General features: G+C 39.8%; 1 protein-coding gene across 1 annotated transcript in view; it reads right to left on the reverse strand.

Moving 5' to 3' along the window:
- Positions 1 to 14,984, reverse strand: part of Dgkk (diacylglycerol kinase kappa) — a 132,697-nt gene that overhangs the window by 44,604 nt on the left and 73,109 nt on the right. Inside the window, exons 5-9 of the mRNA XM_047537008.1 lie at positions 7,099 to 7,234; positions 6,539 to 6,645; positions 6,120 to 6,245; positions 4,815 to 4,917; positions 445 to 628 (exon numbers count right to left, since the gene is read on the reverse strand). Coding sequence (XP_047392964.1) covers positions 445 to 628; positions 4,815 to 4,917; positions 6,120 to 6,245; positions 6,539 to 6,645; positions 7,099 to 7,234 — 656 coding nt within the window. The remainder of the gene's footprint in view (positions 1 to 444; positions 629 to 4,814; positions 4,918 to 6,119; positions 6,246 to 6,538; positions 6,646 to 7,098; positions 7,235 to 14,984) is intronic.

A 14,984-nucleotide genomic window follows, 5' to 3' on the forward strand; every position in this document is an offset into this window, starting at 1 on the left:
CTTTCCCTTAGCCACTACTTCTGTGCAGACCTAAGACCACAGGCAGTTTCCTACAGGCAATCCCAGAGGTCAGGCCTTGCCTCAACTCACACTCGTTCGTTCTGATCCTTGCTCTAGAAGCCATTAGTAGCCTAGTCAAAGCTTTGTGCTGAAGCCCAGGAAGAATGCCTGGTATAATGGCCAGTGGGCTCACAGGAACCAGGACTGAGCAGCCATTGGTCCCAAAATAGAACAGGCCTATCATAGTGAAATATATATTTCACTACACAAGGAGAGGGTTAAAAATCCTCCAATTGGCCAACCCCAAATGTGATGGAGTTATGTGAGAAAAATAGATCCTTCCTGTCCAGGTACAATGACAGCTTCTAGGACTCTATTCTAATCCACAACATATACAGGGAGTCCCTTCTACGTACCCAACTATATCCCTTGCCCCATGCTTACCCTGCTTCAGGTCCACCCTTCGATAGGTCAAACACTTGAGACGGATTAAGGTATTGCTTGAATTTTCGGAGGAAGACGACCCCTTGATGATCGCCGCTTTTTGAGTTGATGAAGATGAGCAAGGGACATGAACAGGCAGATGACCAATCGAGATTCCAGAAGTCTGAAGATACTACTAACTGGCCTGATGAACAAAAAGAGAAAGAAGAAAAAAGGAGCAAAATGGTTATTGAGATGGAAATGAGATATGACTTAACAGCATACTTTGTAATGACTTTTGGAATCCCAGTCCCAGTCTCCTGAGGGGCACAGGGAAATTCAGGACACCCAGGGGGCTTAAAAGTCTCTCTCTTATCTGTTTTTAGGCAAACAGCATTTGTTGAGCAAGTATTATATACCAAGTGTCATGCTAGAGGCTGCCAGGCATATAGCCATACTGGGGATACAGACCCATACACAAGTGAGGATGTAGGAACACAAGAAATTGGTGCCAAGACCAAGTATGAGTAGAACTCTGTGGAGGCACCAAGAAGGGAGCAGATTGAAAGCCCAGGAGGCCAGCACACCAACTACTCCTCTCTTTGCCTAGGCTAGCTGAATTCTCACAGAAAGAAGATATTGGGAGAGAGAGGGGAGGGAAAGGCTGTCATTTAGCCAGGAGTTAAAGACAGAACATATCAATGTGGAGTGAAGTAAAGAGCCTTAATCACTTCTCTAAGGCACTGGCAGAGCGATCCATGTTATCATAGCACTTCCAGGGGAAAACAAGACTATAGGGAAATTTTCTGAACAAGAGAGAGTCTTTTAATAATCCCCAACACTGGAGTTGCCCATGGAGAAGTGGGGTTTTAACAGTCTCAACAGCCAAAGCCTGCCAGCTCTTACTGAGTCTTAAAGCTTGTTGGCAGGGAGACAGGCTGTGAGCAATGGCCCCCCAGGAGAGGGATGCTAGAGAAATAGCAAGTCCCTGAACGTCTGAGTTCATGGCTTTCCAGGGATGCCCACACAAATGCACATGGCTAAAAGCACATGGCTCACTCCTGAATAGTTGAGATGTCCCATTTATTGTAACCTGAGCAGATTTCATGATTGTTTTGCCTGGAAAAATCTAAGGCAGGCTTCCTCTATGAGCCATTTCCAATTCACTGACCCGTAGAGTTTGAAGGCATCCTAAACCAGCTACCAGCCATGCACCAAACTTTCAGGGCTTGCTAGGACTCATAGCTATAAGAGCTATCTACTGTGTCTCCTCAGTGGGGTAGCTTGGAAGTAGTTACTTTCCCCAATCAAAAGCAGTAACCCTTATTGGGGTATTTTAATAAAATATAATATGTTGGCACAATGGTAGTTATAACATTCATTCATTCATTCATTCAACAAATATGTATTGAAGGTGTTCTCTGTGCCTGTCTTTGTTTTATGTTCTGAGAATACAGTGATGGATAAACTATAAACAGTCTCTGTTCTTGGAAAGTCATATTTTTTAAAAAGTATTTTTATGGGTGCCATTGGGAGCTGGAATGTGGCAATATTAGGCAGATTCATAACCAGGTAATCAACCTCACCTACAAAGTTACTTTTGAGTAGGCTGATATTAATCATAGGAGTACACATTTTATTTGACAATTCAAATGTGAACATAGAAGGCTGGTTTGTGAACTTTGAAGTATTAGAAAATGACCTCAACAGGCCTATGGGTCAAAATCAACAGATAAAATATAAAGGGAATAAGTATGAAGTTTGGCCTTTAGGCTCAAGGATATAAATTACACTAGTACAGGACAACAGGGACTTGACTTGGCAGCATCAAGTGTGAAAAGAGCTTAGGGGATTTATTTGACTTTAAGCTCCAGATGAGTCAACAGCCTGAAAGAACCTTTCAAAAAAGCTCATGCTTCTTTGAGCTGCATTAATAAAACCACAGAACCCCAAGCCAGGAACCAGTAGTCCCACTCAATTTGTTCTGTTCACTCCATAGAAGGATACTAAATTGGCATAAGGTTGGCTCACATTTTTTTCCCTTCCTGTACTTTTAAAAATCCTCTTTAACAAATGTTAGCACATTTAGCCTTTGCAATGCACCTGAGTACAATGATCATTCCCTATCAGCAGAAAACAAATGGTAAATGAGGCACAGAGAGGTTAAGTAACTTCTACAGGGTCACACAGCAAATGATCTTCTGAATCAAAAGCTCCTAGGGAGCCCAGAAATCTGTGTTTTAGTAAGCCTTCTAGATGAATCTAACATGTGCTTATGTTTGACAGCCATTGTACTACACTATTTTTCTTCTGTATGAATCAGTGATGTTCTCTTAGTCACCTTCAGTCTCTAGACTGCTCAGTACTAGGCCTTACAGACAGACAGAATTCTGAATATGGATTAATGAATTCATTTAACAAGTCTTGACTCTGCATATACCATGTCCTCAGGTCTGAGTTAAGTGGTAGGGATAGAGAGTTCATAGTCTGGGGTGGGAAACAGACTAGGTATTTAGGTGTTCAGGAAGATTATGAATTTAGTTATGTGCTCCCTTAGGACTATGCTTGTAGATATCTAGGCCCTTTATATATTATCATTTTATTCTCACAATTAAAAGCTTAATTCTCAGTTATAGATGGAAAAGGCAAAGCTCAGAGAATATAAATGACTTACCATCTTCTAGCTAGTAAGTGACTAAAACTCATGGTTACCTGGCTTTCATTTTTTCTGCTTATACCATGCTGCCTCTTTGACTCATCTATTCTTTTTTTCCATATTTGATTGGTGCACTATAGTTGTACATAATGGTGGGATCTGTTGTTACATATTTGAACATGCACACGATACAACAATATAATTTAGCCAATGGCATTCCCCATTATTTCTGATTTCCCTCCTCTCCTCCTTTCCCCAGTCCCTTTCCTGTATTCTACTGATCTCCCTTCAATTTTCTTTTCTACTTTAAAATTTTTAAAAATTTGTTCTAATTAGTTATACATGACAATAGAATGCACTTTGATACATCATATATAGGTGGAGTATAATTTCTCATTCTTTTGGTTGTACATGATGTAGAATACCATGGTGGTATAGTTATATATGTACATGGGGTAATAATGTCTGTTTCACTCTACTATCCTTCCTACTCCCATACCCACTCCCCTCCCTTCACTCCCCTCTACCTAATCTAAAGTAACTCTGTTCTTCCCTAGCTCTGACCCCATTGTGAATCAGCATCCACACATCAGAGAAAACATTCAGCTTTTGTTTTTTTGGGATTGGCTTGTTTCGCTTAGCATGATATTCTCCAGCTCCATCCATTCACTGGCACATGTCATAATTCACTTGTTTTTATGACTGAGTAATATACCATTGTGTATATATATCACATTTTCTTTATCCATTCATCTGTTGAAGGGCATCTAGGTTGGATCCATAGTTTAGCTATTGTGAATTAAGCTGCTATAAACCAATGTGGCCACATCACTACAGTATGCTGATTTTAAGTCCTGTGGGTATCAACTGGGGAGGAGGAGAGCTGGTTCAACTATTCTTTAAAAACAAATATAGAAACTAAACAAAACACCCCTTTCCTTTTCCCCTGCTTCCTCTAATAGTACTAGACCTCTTGATAGAATAAACAAAATACTCTTGCTTCATTGATTTCATTCTTACCTTCTTTTTTTTAAATTTTTTTCATTCTTACCTTCTTTATGTTCAACTTGCTACAAATGGTTAGCCCCTCCAACACTTTTTGATCTCCAAGTGTCTCTCCTATTCCTTTGGCACTTAGCATATACCATATTGAATTGTTAATTTCTTGTATTATATTCAGATCCTGGATTCATAATAATCACTTAGGCTGGCAATGCCTGTGTCTTAGGTCTCTTTTAGCTTTCGAGCAACTTGTGAATAGAACTCTCAATAAATCACTATTGTCCAGGAATTGACAAAGCCTCAATGAACAGTATTGGGGCAATGATCATGTTAGTTTCATATTTAGGAGTAACCTTGGTATTAATTTCTAATTTAAAAGTAACATAACCCAGGCCTTGGTAGCTCTTCTTTGACTACCTGTACCCATACAAACCTGTTTCATGGATTATCTAGTATTTGGAAATTGTGAAAAGACTGCAGTCAATTTGATCAGTTAGAAAGAATTGTAACAGAGGCAACAGAGAACATCTCCACATACATATCCACCAGAAGGACCACCATGCACCATCCCGAAGTTCCAAAGAGAACCAAAACTCGTATACACACATACACATTCCTATTTCCCTCAAATATTGGGCTCATGAAGGAGAACAATTTATTTCATCCTTTCTTCCCAGCATGCACATTCCCTCCCTCCCCAGTAAGTTTCTGAAGTTATGGTTTAGCAACTCACCATCGCCCTTGGGATCGCTGAGGGCGGTTGGCGGGACCACAAGTGAGCGATGGGTCCCCAGGAAACATTCCTTGGAAAACCGTCTCTGACAGTCATTGTGCACCTGAAACGACAAGAACACAGCAGAGAGAAAAAAAGGAGGGGGGAGAGAAGAGGAAAGCCTTGATCAGTGATCAGTTCAATCTCAAAAATTAGATACTTAATATTCTAATCTCCCTTTTTGAGATTCGGTGCCATATACATACCCTTAACTCCCTGGCCATCCCCACCCGACCCTGACTTCCCCATGCATGGCTGTTCTTCCCAGATTTCTGACATTTTCAAGCATAACTTCCTGGACAATTATAATTTTTAGGGGACATTAACCTGACCTGGTTATTCAAAAGCAAGTCAAAGAGCCAGAGGACAGAGTCTTTAGAGAAGAAGACCATACTTCAATTTCTACTTGAATTAGAAAATTCGGTTTAAGAGAAACATCTAAAAGGCTGGAAAGTCAAGAGTAGGGCCTCTCCATCTCAGCCTTATTGCTATTTTAGGTCAGATAATTGTTATGGGATGCTATCCTTTGCATTGTAGGAGCTTTAACAGAATCCCGGACCTCTTTAATGACCAGAATCCAGTAACATGCCCCACTGGAGGTTTAATAATCAAAAGTGTCTCAAGACATTGTCAAATATCTCCTGAGTTTTGCAAATTGATCCCAGTTGAGGACCACTCATATAGAGGCATAGTAGTATTGCAGTTAAAACTATGGTCTTTGCAGAATTATGTAGGAATCAAGACTCTTATTTTCTGGCTGCATGACCTTGGGGAAATCATTTCACCCTTCCGAACCTCACTTTTCCTCATTCATAAAATGGGTACAATGAGGCATAGTTTCAATTGTTGAAAGTATTAAATGAGATTATGTATATAAAACATTCAATACATGGTGGCAATACAAATTTGTTAAAATTATTGACCATTATTAATTTGTAAAGATTATGAGCTCTTAGGAAACACTGAATGAGGAAGAGAGAAGGTTTCTTAAGGATAGTTTCAGAATATATTTTTTATTTGGCCATACTGCAATTGAAGATTTCAGCTTTGCTTTTCCCAATGCTAGAAGGTCCTACCAATTAAGATGTGAGCATCCTATATCTCTCCCAAAGACTACATAGCCAGGAGGATAGGGTACTGAGCTCTATACTGTGGAGTCTGTATAATATTTGGGGGTTAGTGTCTCTGATAGTTCTAACTATGTATAGGCACCATCAAGCTCCACCCACCCCTCTCTGAAAGTCAAAGAGATGAGAAGAGTCTTACCGTAGAATTGCACCACAGACAGCGGAAATCTTGAAGTCTGTGATGACTGCCACAGCTCTCGTGACAAACAGCACACTGAGAGCTGACAGGAATGTTTCCTTCTACCCACTGATGGGGCATGATTTGCTGAAGGGGAAAAAGAGATAAGAGGTAGAAGTTAGTGATATAAGGAACAAAGGACGAGCTGGAATAATTTTCCTATGCTATGAAGGACCTTAGGTAAAAGCCCCAAATTATTCATAATCCTGCCTTCCCTGATCCAGTTATAGTGACCAATAACTGGTGAAAGTGTGTGTAGGGGGTTCATTTTTTGAGACTGATTGGATTGTGAGCTTGGGAAAGAGGTCTACTTTACTTGTCTGGCTACCCGTGTGTGTCATAACTGAAAGGGACATGATAGAGGCATGTCTGGTACTTACTATTTCATCTGCAGGCAGGAGAAGGTCATCAGTAATGGACAAGGTATTCCATTTGCAGTCCTTGCTTGCTCTCAAAGCACATAACTTATGAGATTTCACTTTGCACACTGCGAAAAGAGGGGAAAAAAAAGATGGGTGTGAATCTAGTGCCAATGAAGATTCTAATTCCCTTCCTTAAGCTACTCTGAAAATTAGAACTCAGATGCATCCTAAATAGTTATGATCCACTTCCAAAGGCCTATTTCTAATATGAATCAGTTCCTTTTGATTCTTACCAGCTGAACTTTCTACTATCCAATTTGAATGGAAATTAATGGTAAGAATGAGTTGATTTATTTCCTATGCATGTGACCATAAAGTTCCACCCCCCATTCCCAACTTTTCATTTTTATGAGAATTCCCCTTCATGCTAGTTTCTCCCTTCTTCTTTTCTCAGTCAGGGTTAACCTCATCCCAGAGTTAGTGATCTAGAGCTATTCAGTGATATTAAAGCCACATGAGCTCCTTCGCCCCTGTCTCCACCCACTGAGTTCCACTTTCTAAAGGAATCAAGAAGGTACCTTCACAGATGATGGCATCTCTAGATAAGGCAGGAATGCTTTCTCGACAAACATTGCAGTGCTGAGTCCGGGAACTGTGGCTGGAATACCAATAGTGCATTCCGACGAGGAAAGGGTTGTTTTCTGCGGCAGGTATCTAAAATAAATCAAAGAGAAAAGAGAATGGACGGTTAATTACAGAGAAATATTAGAGAAGTCTAGAAAATTTGCTGCTAAAATTAAAGTGGTCTGCTATATTGGTGTCTGAGCATATGAAGGGGAAGACTGAAATTTGGAACCAATATCTGTGGTTTTTGTTTTTTTTTTTTGGTTTTTGTTTTGTTTTGCTAGTGGTTTGAGAAAGGGAAAAAGAACAGAGGGGCAGATCCTGAACTAGGAGCAATGTTCTTTATACTGCTTGGCCAATTGCTGTATCAGTTTAGTCCAAGCAAATTTTGTTATTAGCATTGTCCTTGGTTCTCTTTAAGTAGATAGCAAAGAGGAGATGTTGAGTTAGAAATTCAATGATATTAAAATGCTCTGACCCAGGAAGAAAGAAAGGAGGCAGGGCTCTGACTCTGGACTAAGGAATACTTGTCGAACTTCAACTACTTCCTGGAAGAAGGGGAGTAACTCCCCTTCCTGACCCTACAGATACCAGGTGAGCAGAGCATTGCTTTACCTGGACAACAGTTAAAGGAATTTAACTCCTTATCTCAGCAACTTTTGCTCAAGCATGTTTTTCTGAATACCAAGCTCTGACTGCCTATAGCAGTTTCCTGGTTAATTGACTCAATTTATTCAATAATTCGCTAAACAAATTTCTACCAATTGTTATATGCTTGACACTGTTTAAGATATTTCGGATATAGTGATGCACAAAACAAAATTCCTGCCCTCATGAAGTGACATTCTGTTTGGTATTCTCTTTTGTGGTAATGAAACTGAGATTATTGTTCATCTGCCTATGAATACTGCATTTGTATATCACAGCCTGACTCTCATGACTGTGGGGAAGGCACCAGATATACCAGTGATAGTTTGGGGGTTGAAAGGAAGGAAGGGGTGGCACTGAAAACTCCCAAGTTTACTTTGAGTATATCTTCAAAAGACTTTTCTGTCTTTCCTCCAATTCCTGTGATTGTCTGATTTTCTCCTTCACTGCCTTCCTCTAGAGTTTAGACATAAGCACACACAAAGCTTTTTATTCTTGGCATTATAATGGATTGGGTGTGTAAAGGGATGAGAAGAGTTTAAAAATAATTTTGTATTTTCCCTGATATCATCTGATTGTGATCCATTAGAGGGAGAGATATTGAGGGCTCTGTCTTTATCAATTTAAGTGTTCAACTTTTATCAATTTTTAGGAATTAACCACTCAAGATAGAACCTGCATACTGCATTTGCTGATCGCTCCCACTCTACCCCTATCAGCATGCTGACTATAGGCTAAGTGACTACTGGATTGATTTGGAAAGTTCTGGAAGGAAAAGTATTCTGATGAGCTAAAGGCTCAATGAGTAATGGTCTTGAATTTCTTTCTGATTGGAAATTTGTTGTATATTGAGGACCTGGAAAACTCTAGGAATATCAGAGTAGAAAATGAAGAGGCTCAAGAAAGTGGCATAGTCTTGGCTTTGGCACTGTGAGCTCTCAGTATCTTTCTATTCCTCAAGCCACTGGACCATAACTTTACAAACACCTTTCTTCCTTCCAATCTTCCCTGCTTCCTCCAATAATTATAAGAATTCTACAATGTGTTTTATGAAGCTCTTAATTTAGTGAAGGAGACAAATTCTAAAATAGATCACTTCAGTGTACAGTAACAAGTAAAAATCTTTAAGAATATGCAAGGTTCTACAGGACCAAGTGGAAGAAATGCAAAACTCTGCCTGTATAGAATATTGAATTCCATGGTCCAATTGGCTACAGAATATGAAGGAATATATTGAGTGAACAAGGGTTCGCAGTTAAGGAGATGGAATTGATGTTCCTTGTGTACATCATGTTCTAGAAGGAAAACTTGATGCATCCAATCTTGGATAAGTATGTGTGGTGGGTTGAATTGTGTGCCCCCAAAATATATTCAAGCCCTAACCTCCTATCTGTGAATGTGACCTTATTTGGAAATAGGGTCTTTAAAGATGTGATCAAGCTAACATGTACTCATGCTGAATTCAAGCAGGTCCTAATTCAATGACTGGTGTCCTTACAAGAAGAGGAAAGTATGGACATAGGCACACACATACATAGAAGAGAAGACTGTAAAGATATGTAGTGCACAGATATGGGGGAGAACACCATGTGATAACACAGGTGGAGATTAGAGTGATGGATCTGCTAGCCAAAGAATGCCAGGTTTTGGCTATAATCATCAGAAGTTAGAAACAGGCAAAGGAAAATCCTCCCCTCGAACATTTAGAGAGACTATGGCCCTGTCAATACCTTGAATTTAGACTTCAAGACTCCAGAAACTTGACAGAATAAGTTGCTATGCTTTTAATTCATCCAGTTTGTGATTGTTGCAGCGGTCCTAGAAAATTAATATAGAGCTTGATACTGGCCTATGGGAGTTTTTGTAACAGATACCTAAAAATATGGAAGTGGCTTTGGAATTGTGTAATGCATAAAGACTGTAAGAATTTCCAGGCACATGATTTATAAAACCTAGATTGTCTTGAACAGAATTATGCTAGAAACATGAACATTAAAGATGCTTTTGGTGAGGTCTCAGACAGAAGTGAGAACCAGAGGGGACTGGAAGAAAGGTAATCCTTTTAATAGAGTGACAGAGAACTGACTGAATTCCATTTTACTGTTGAGTGGGCTCTAAAATATGTATGTGATAAACCTGGTTATTCAGCTAACAAGATACCCAAGCAAAGTAAGGAAGGTGCAGCTTGGTTTCTCTCTGCTATTTAGTATAAAATATAAGAGGAAAGAGATAAATTGAGGAAAGGATTTGTGTTAGTCGGCTCAGGCTTTCATAACAAAATATCATAGACTGGGTGGTTTAAACAACATAAATCTATTTTCACACAGTTTAGATTTGGGAAGTCCAAGAGCAAAGTGTCAACAAATTTGGTTCCTGATGAGGGCTCTCTTCCTGGCCACTTTCTCACTGAATGCTCACGTGGCCTGTCTTCAATGCATGTTTGTGGAGAAATAGAGATCTCTTCTCTTCTTCATTTGAGGCCAACAGTCCTACTGAACTGGGCCCCCACCCTATGACTCCACTTAAATTCAATTTACTACTAAAAGTCATACCTCCAAATATAGTCACAATGGGGGCTGGGGCTTCAACATATGAATTTGGGAGATACAATTCAGTCCCTATTAGAACTATTAAGTGAAAAGTCACCAGAACTTGAAGATTTTGAAAATTAACATTCTATCCATATTCCAAATCACAAGAAAGTATGCTCTGGAAAGAACATCAAGCATACCCATTTTCCCTAGAAAGATTAGGTGTGGAATACATGGATCCAATCAATTATCTCAGCAGATCACTCTTACCTTAGACTGAAAAGGATAGAGTACAAAATTAAGGAAGATTGTCAGACTTCTGTGGTTCTATTAGCATGAAACAGACTGATAAAGCTAGTCATCTGTGAATGTGTATCATCCTTCAGAAAAGTGACTTCAAGGGATGGTTCAGAGCCTAGCAAGACTGCTGAGAGAGGCTCAAGGGCCAGAATCATTGCTGTTGCCACCAAAGAAGTGTGGGCCTACAGGGCAGGGCAACTGCCTCTTTGGTTCCAGAGGGTAGGGTTCCCTCCTGAGTTCCAGAAGGTTCGGCTACTTCCTTGGTTACAAGGGACGCATGCTGCTCAGGTGCCTGAGATGGCAGACTCAGGAGACAGAACATAAAGGTACAGATTATTATTCTCAAGCCTGGAAATCTAATGAAATTGTCTTTCTTGGTTGTCAACTTTCTTTAAACCAGTACAGTTACAATCCAATGACTGGTATCCTTATAAGAAGAGGGAAATTTGAATACAGAACATACAGAAAGAAGAACACCTTGTAAATATACAGAGCAAAGAGACACAGGGAGGAGAACTATGTGATGATAGAGGCAGAGACTGAAGTGATGTATCTGCAAGCTAAAGAACACCAGGGTTTGCCAGCATCTACCAGAAGCTAGGAAGAGGCAAAAATAAAAATCCCTCCCTAAAGCTTTCAGAAAGATCATGGCTAAACTGACACTTTAATTTCAGATTTCTGACTTCCAGGGCTGTGAGAAACTAAATTTCTGTTTTTTAAGCCACAAAGGTTGTGGTAATTTATTACAGCAGTCCTACAAAACTATCATAGCCATGTCATCATAGGCCTTTTTATTTGCTGATACAGATTTCAAAATCCATTTTGAAGATAGTCAAAACTGTAGCATGTACACAAACCACCAATCTCTAAATGCTAGAAGGGTAGATTAATTAAAGCTTTTAGTGTGTAGTGATTTTTAAAAATTTCGATCACCTCTAAAATACTTAGGTGAATATATTCATTCACCAACACATTCATTGCTCCACTCAGATTCTTCTCTAATTATGAACTGAATGTGTGTATGCCTCCTCTGATACATATGATGAAACCCTAACCTTCAATGTGATGGTTTTAGAAAGTGGGGACTTTGGGACATAATTAGATTGTGAGGGTGGATGCCTGATGAATGGTATTAGTGCCTTTATAAGAGATCCTGGATGCTTCCCTCACTCCTTTTTCTGTCACAGAAGATGGCTGTCTATGAACTAGGAAGCGGGTCTTCATAAGGCACTGAGTCTGACAGTGCCTTGGTTTCGAACTCCCTAGCTTCCAGAAATGTGAGAAATAAATGTTTGTTGTTTAACACATCGAGTCTGTAGTATTTTATTATAGCAGCCCAAATGCACTCAGACAGGAATCAATACCAAGAAGTGGGACTACTGCAGTAGCAAATAAATAAAAGTGTGGAAATGGCTTTGGAACTGAGTAATGGGAAGAATCTGGAAGAGTTTTGAGGTACATGCTAGACAAAGCCTACATTGCTTTGAATGCAATTTTAAAGGTGATTCTGACAAGAACTCAGAAAGAGAAGAGGAGGATAATAGAGAAAACTTCTATCTTCTTAGAAAATACCTAACTAACCATGAACAGAAACTGGTAAAAGTATGGATGGCCATTATGATGAGGTCTCAATGCAAATGAGGATTATACTATTGGACAATGGAGAAAAGGGAATTCTTTTTAGAAAGTGGCAAAGAACATGGCTGAATTGTATTTGTGTTCTAGTGTTTTGTGGAAGGTAGAGGTTGTGAGTAATGAAACTGTAGTTTACTTGAGGAGGTTTGGTTCCTTCTGCTTAGAGTAAAATGTGACAGAAGGACTGATGTCAGCAAGATGGAAGAATAGTTCTCCCGCTTTGATGCCTACCCACAGAAGTCCAAGTAGTAAATACCCTCAGGCTAGAAAAGCATTTTGAATATCCCAGAACTCAGAAGGGAGACTGAGACACCCTCCTTGGACTGCAGAACTAAGAAAAGCTGCAATAGAATGATAGGAATGGTTCTCTTTTACTGCACCACCCCTCCCTCAAGTTGTCACAGTACCACACAGGGAAAATTCCCCTTGCCTCACAGTTTCTACAGTGGGAAAAGAGTTAGAAGTAGACATTGCACTTCCCCATCATTCTGGGACCTATGCAGAATGTTTACTCCTGTTTTGTCCCCTGGGAAGCATTGGTACTACTGACAGGACCTGAGCACTTGGGGTTAGTTAGAGCAAAGAAGATGATGGGGTTCACAGTGCACAGTGTGTTGATCTTGGTAATTGTTTGGCATTTTTGTCAATGGAGGCACCATACTAGAGTAACTAACCAACTTTCACACGGAAGGAAATACAGTATACAGGTCTTCTAGGCTCAGATCCCCATTCAGCTTCCCCACATAGCTCAGGTGCTATTAAGTATTTTCCTGGGTGGAGAGGCAAGTGAAGGTCAATGATTACCCATTGAAGGAGCAACTGGCCCCACCCAACCGTAGCATTGGGGAGGTGATCCAGCTAAGTTCTGCTGCTCACAGCAAGTCTTTCCCAGACCGGGAAGCAACTGTACTTTAGTGATTACTTATAGAGGGAGCATCTGGCCCCACCCAATCCTAGAGTTGTGACTCCTCCAAACCCTAGTGCTTTGCATAATTCTACCCTAGGTCTGGAGGCAAGCCCACACACATATATAGAGACCAGCTCCTGGTCCTGCCCACCCTGTGGGGATGAGCAACAACCCCAGACACCTCACTTAGGCATAGAGCCCATCACACAGCCCTGCCTAGCTACAGATTTCAACAACAGAACTGCGCAGCCAAGGAAGATAATCTGCAACCCTGTCCAATCAGAGATGATTAGAGCCTAGCCAGTAGCCCCACCTAATGGCAGAGTCCCATCAGTGGTCTCATCAGACCATGGAACACAGCCAGCAATACCACTCCACCTGAGAGCACAGAAAATAACACACTCAAGCTACAGAACTCAACACTAAGATCTGCCTGTGCAGGGTTGCTACCAGATCATGCATCTTGAATCCTAAGCTAAACTAAGGAAAAGTCTGTCACTGAACACCTGTAAAGGCAAGAAGAGGTGGCCATCTCCTCAAATGATCAGCCATGTAAGGATACAAGTAGTATGAAAAATCAGAGAAATTTGATACAAGTAACAGAAACTAATAAAGCTCAAGTGATGGAACCAGAAGAAATAGGAATTTATGAAATGATTGAAAAATAATTCAGAAGGGAAGCTTGTAGAACTATAAGAAAATACATATAGAAAAAGCAATTTGGAAAATAATTAATAAACAAAATGAAAATTTTGACAAAGAAATAGAAATAATAAAAAACAAATAGAAATCCTAGATATAAAGAATAGAAGAATCTAACTGAAAACATCAATAGAAAGCTTCAACAGCAGACTTGATCAAGCAAGATAAAGGAATCAGTAACCTTGAAGACAGGACATTTGAAGCTATCCAATCAGAGGAGCAGAAAGAATAAAGAATGAATGAAAAATGAAGGAAGATGACTAATAATAATTGTGTGACACCATCAAGTGAACTAACTATTGTGTAACTAAAGGAAAAGAGAGTGAAAAGGGCCTAGAAAATATATTTAAGGAAGGAATGGCTGAAAATATCCCAAATCTGGGGAAAGATGGCAACAGTCGGATATAGGAAACTCAATTGTCTTCAATTAAAAGGGAGTTTATCAAGACTCATGAAAATAAAATGATCAAAAATCAGGGATAGCCAGGTGCAGTGGCACATGCCTGTAATCCCAGCAGCTCAGGAGGCTAAGGCAGGAGGATCACGAGTTCAAAGCCAGCCCCAGCAAGTAAGTGAGGTCCTAAGTAACTCAGTGAGATCCTATCTTAAAATAAAACATATAAAGGGCTGGGGATGTGGCTCAGTGGTGAAGCACCCTTGGTTCAATCCCTGGTGCCAAAAAAAAAAAAAAATCAGGGCTGAAGAAGAATATTGAAAGCAGCAAGACATGAAACATTTCACATCCCCAAATCCCCAATATAACTTTCAGTGGTTTCTTAGCAGAAATTCTAAAGGCTAGGAGAGAGTGGGATGGTAGATTCATATTCAGTGCTGAAGAAAAAACTGCCAACTAAGAATACTTTACCCAGTAAACTATCTTCATAAACAAACGATAATCAAAAACTTTCTCAGAAAAACAGAAGATAAGAGCCTGCTTAAAAGGAATAGCTAAATGAGTTTTTTTGGGCTAGAACAAAGGCTGCTAATTAATAATAAAAACATGAAAATAAAAAGCATAATGATATTGGTAATACATCATTATACTCAGAATTCTCTGATACTGTAAGGGTGGTGTGCAAAGAAATTTTATCCCTTACCAGGAGAGTTAAAAGACAAA

The sequence above is a fragment of the Sciurus carolinensis genome, chromosome X, assembly GCF_902686445.1.
Source record: "Sciurus carolinensis chromosome X, mSciCar1.2, whole genome shotgun sequence".
Taxonomy (NCBI): Eukaryota; Metazoa; Chordata; class Mammalia; order Rodentia; family Sciuridae; genus Sciurus; species Sciurus carolinensis.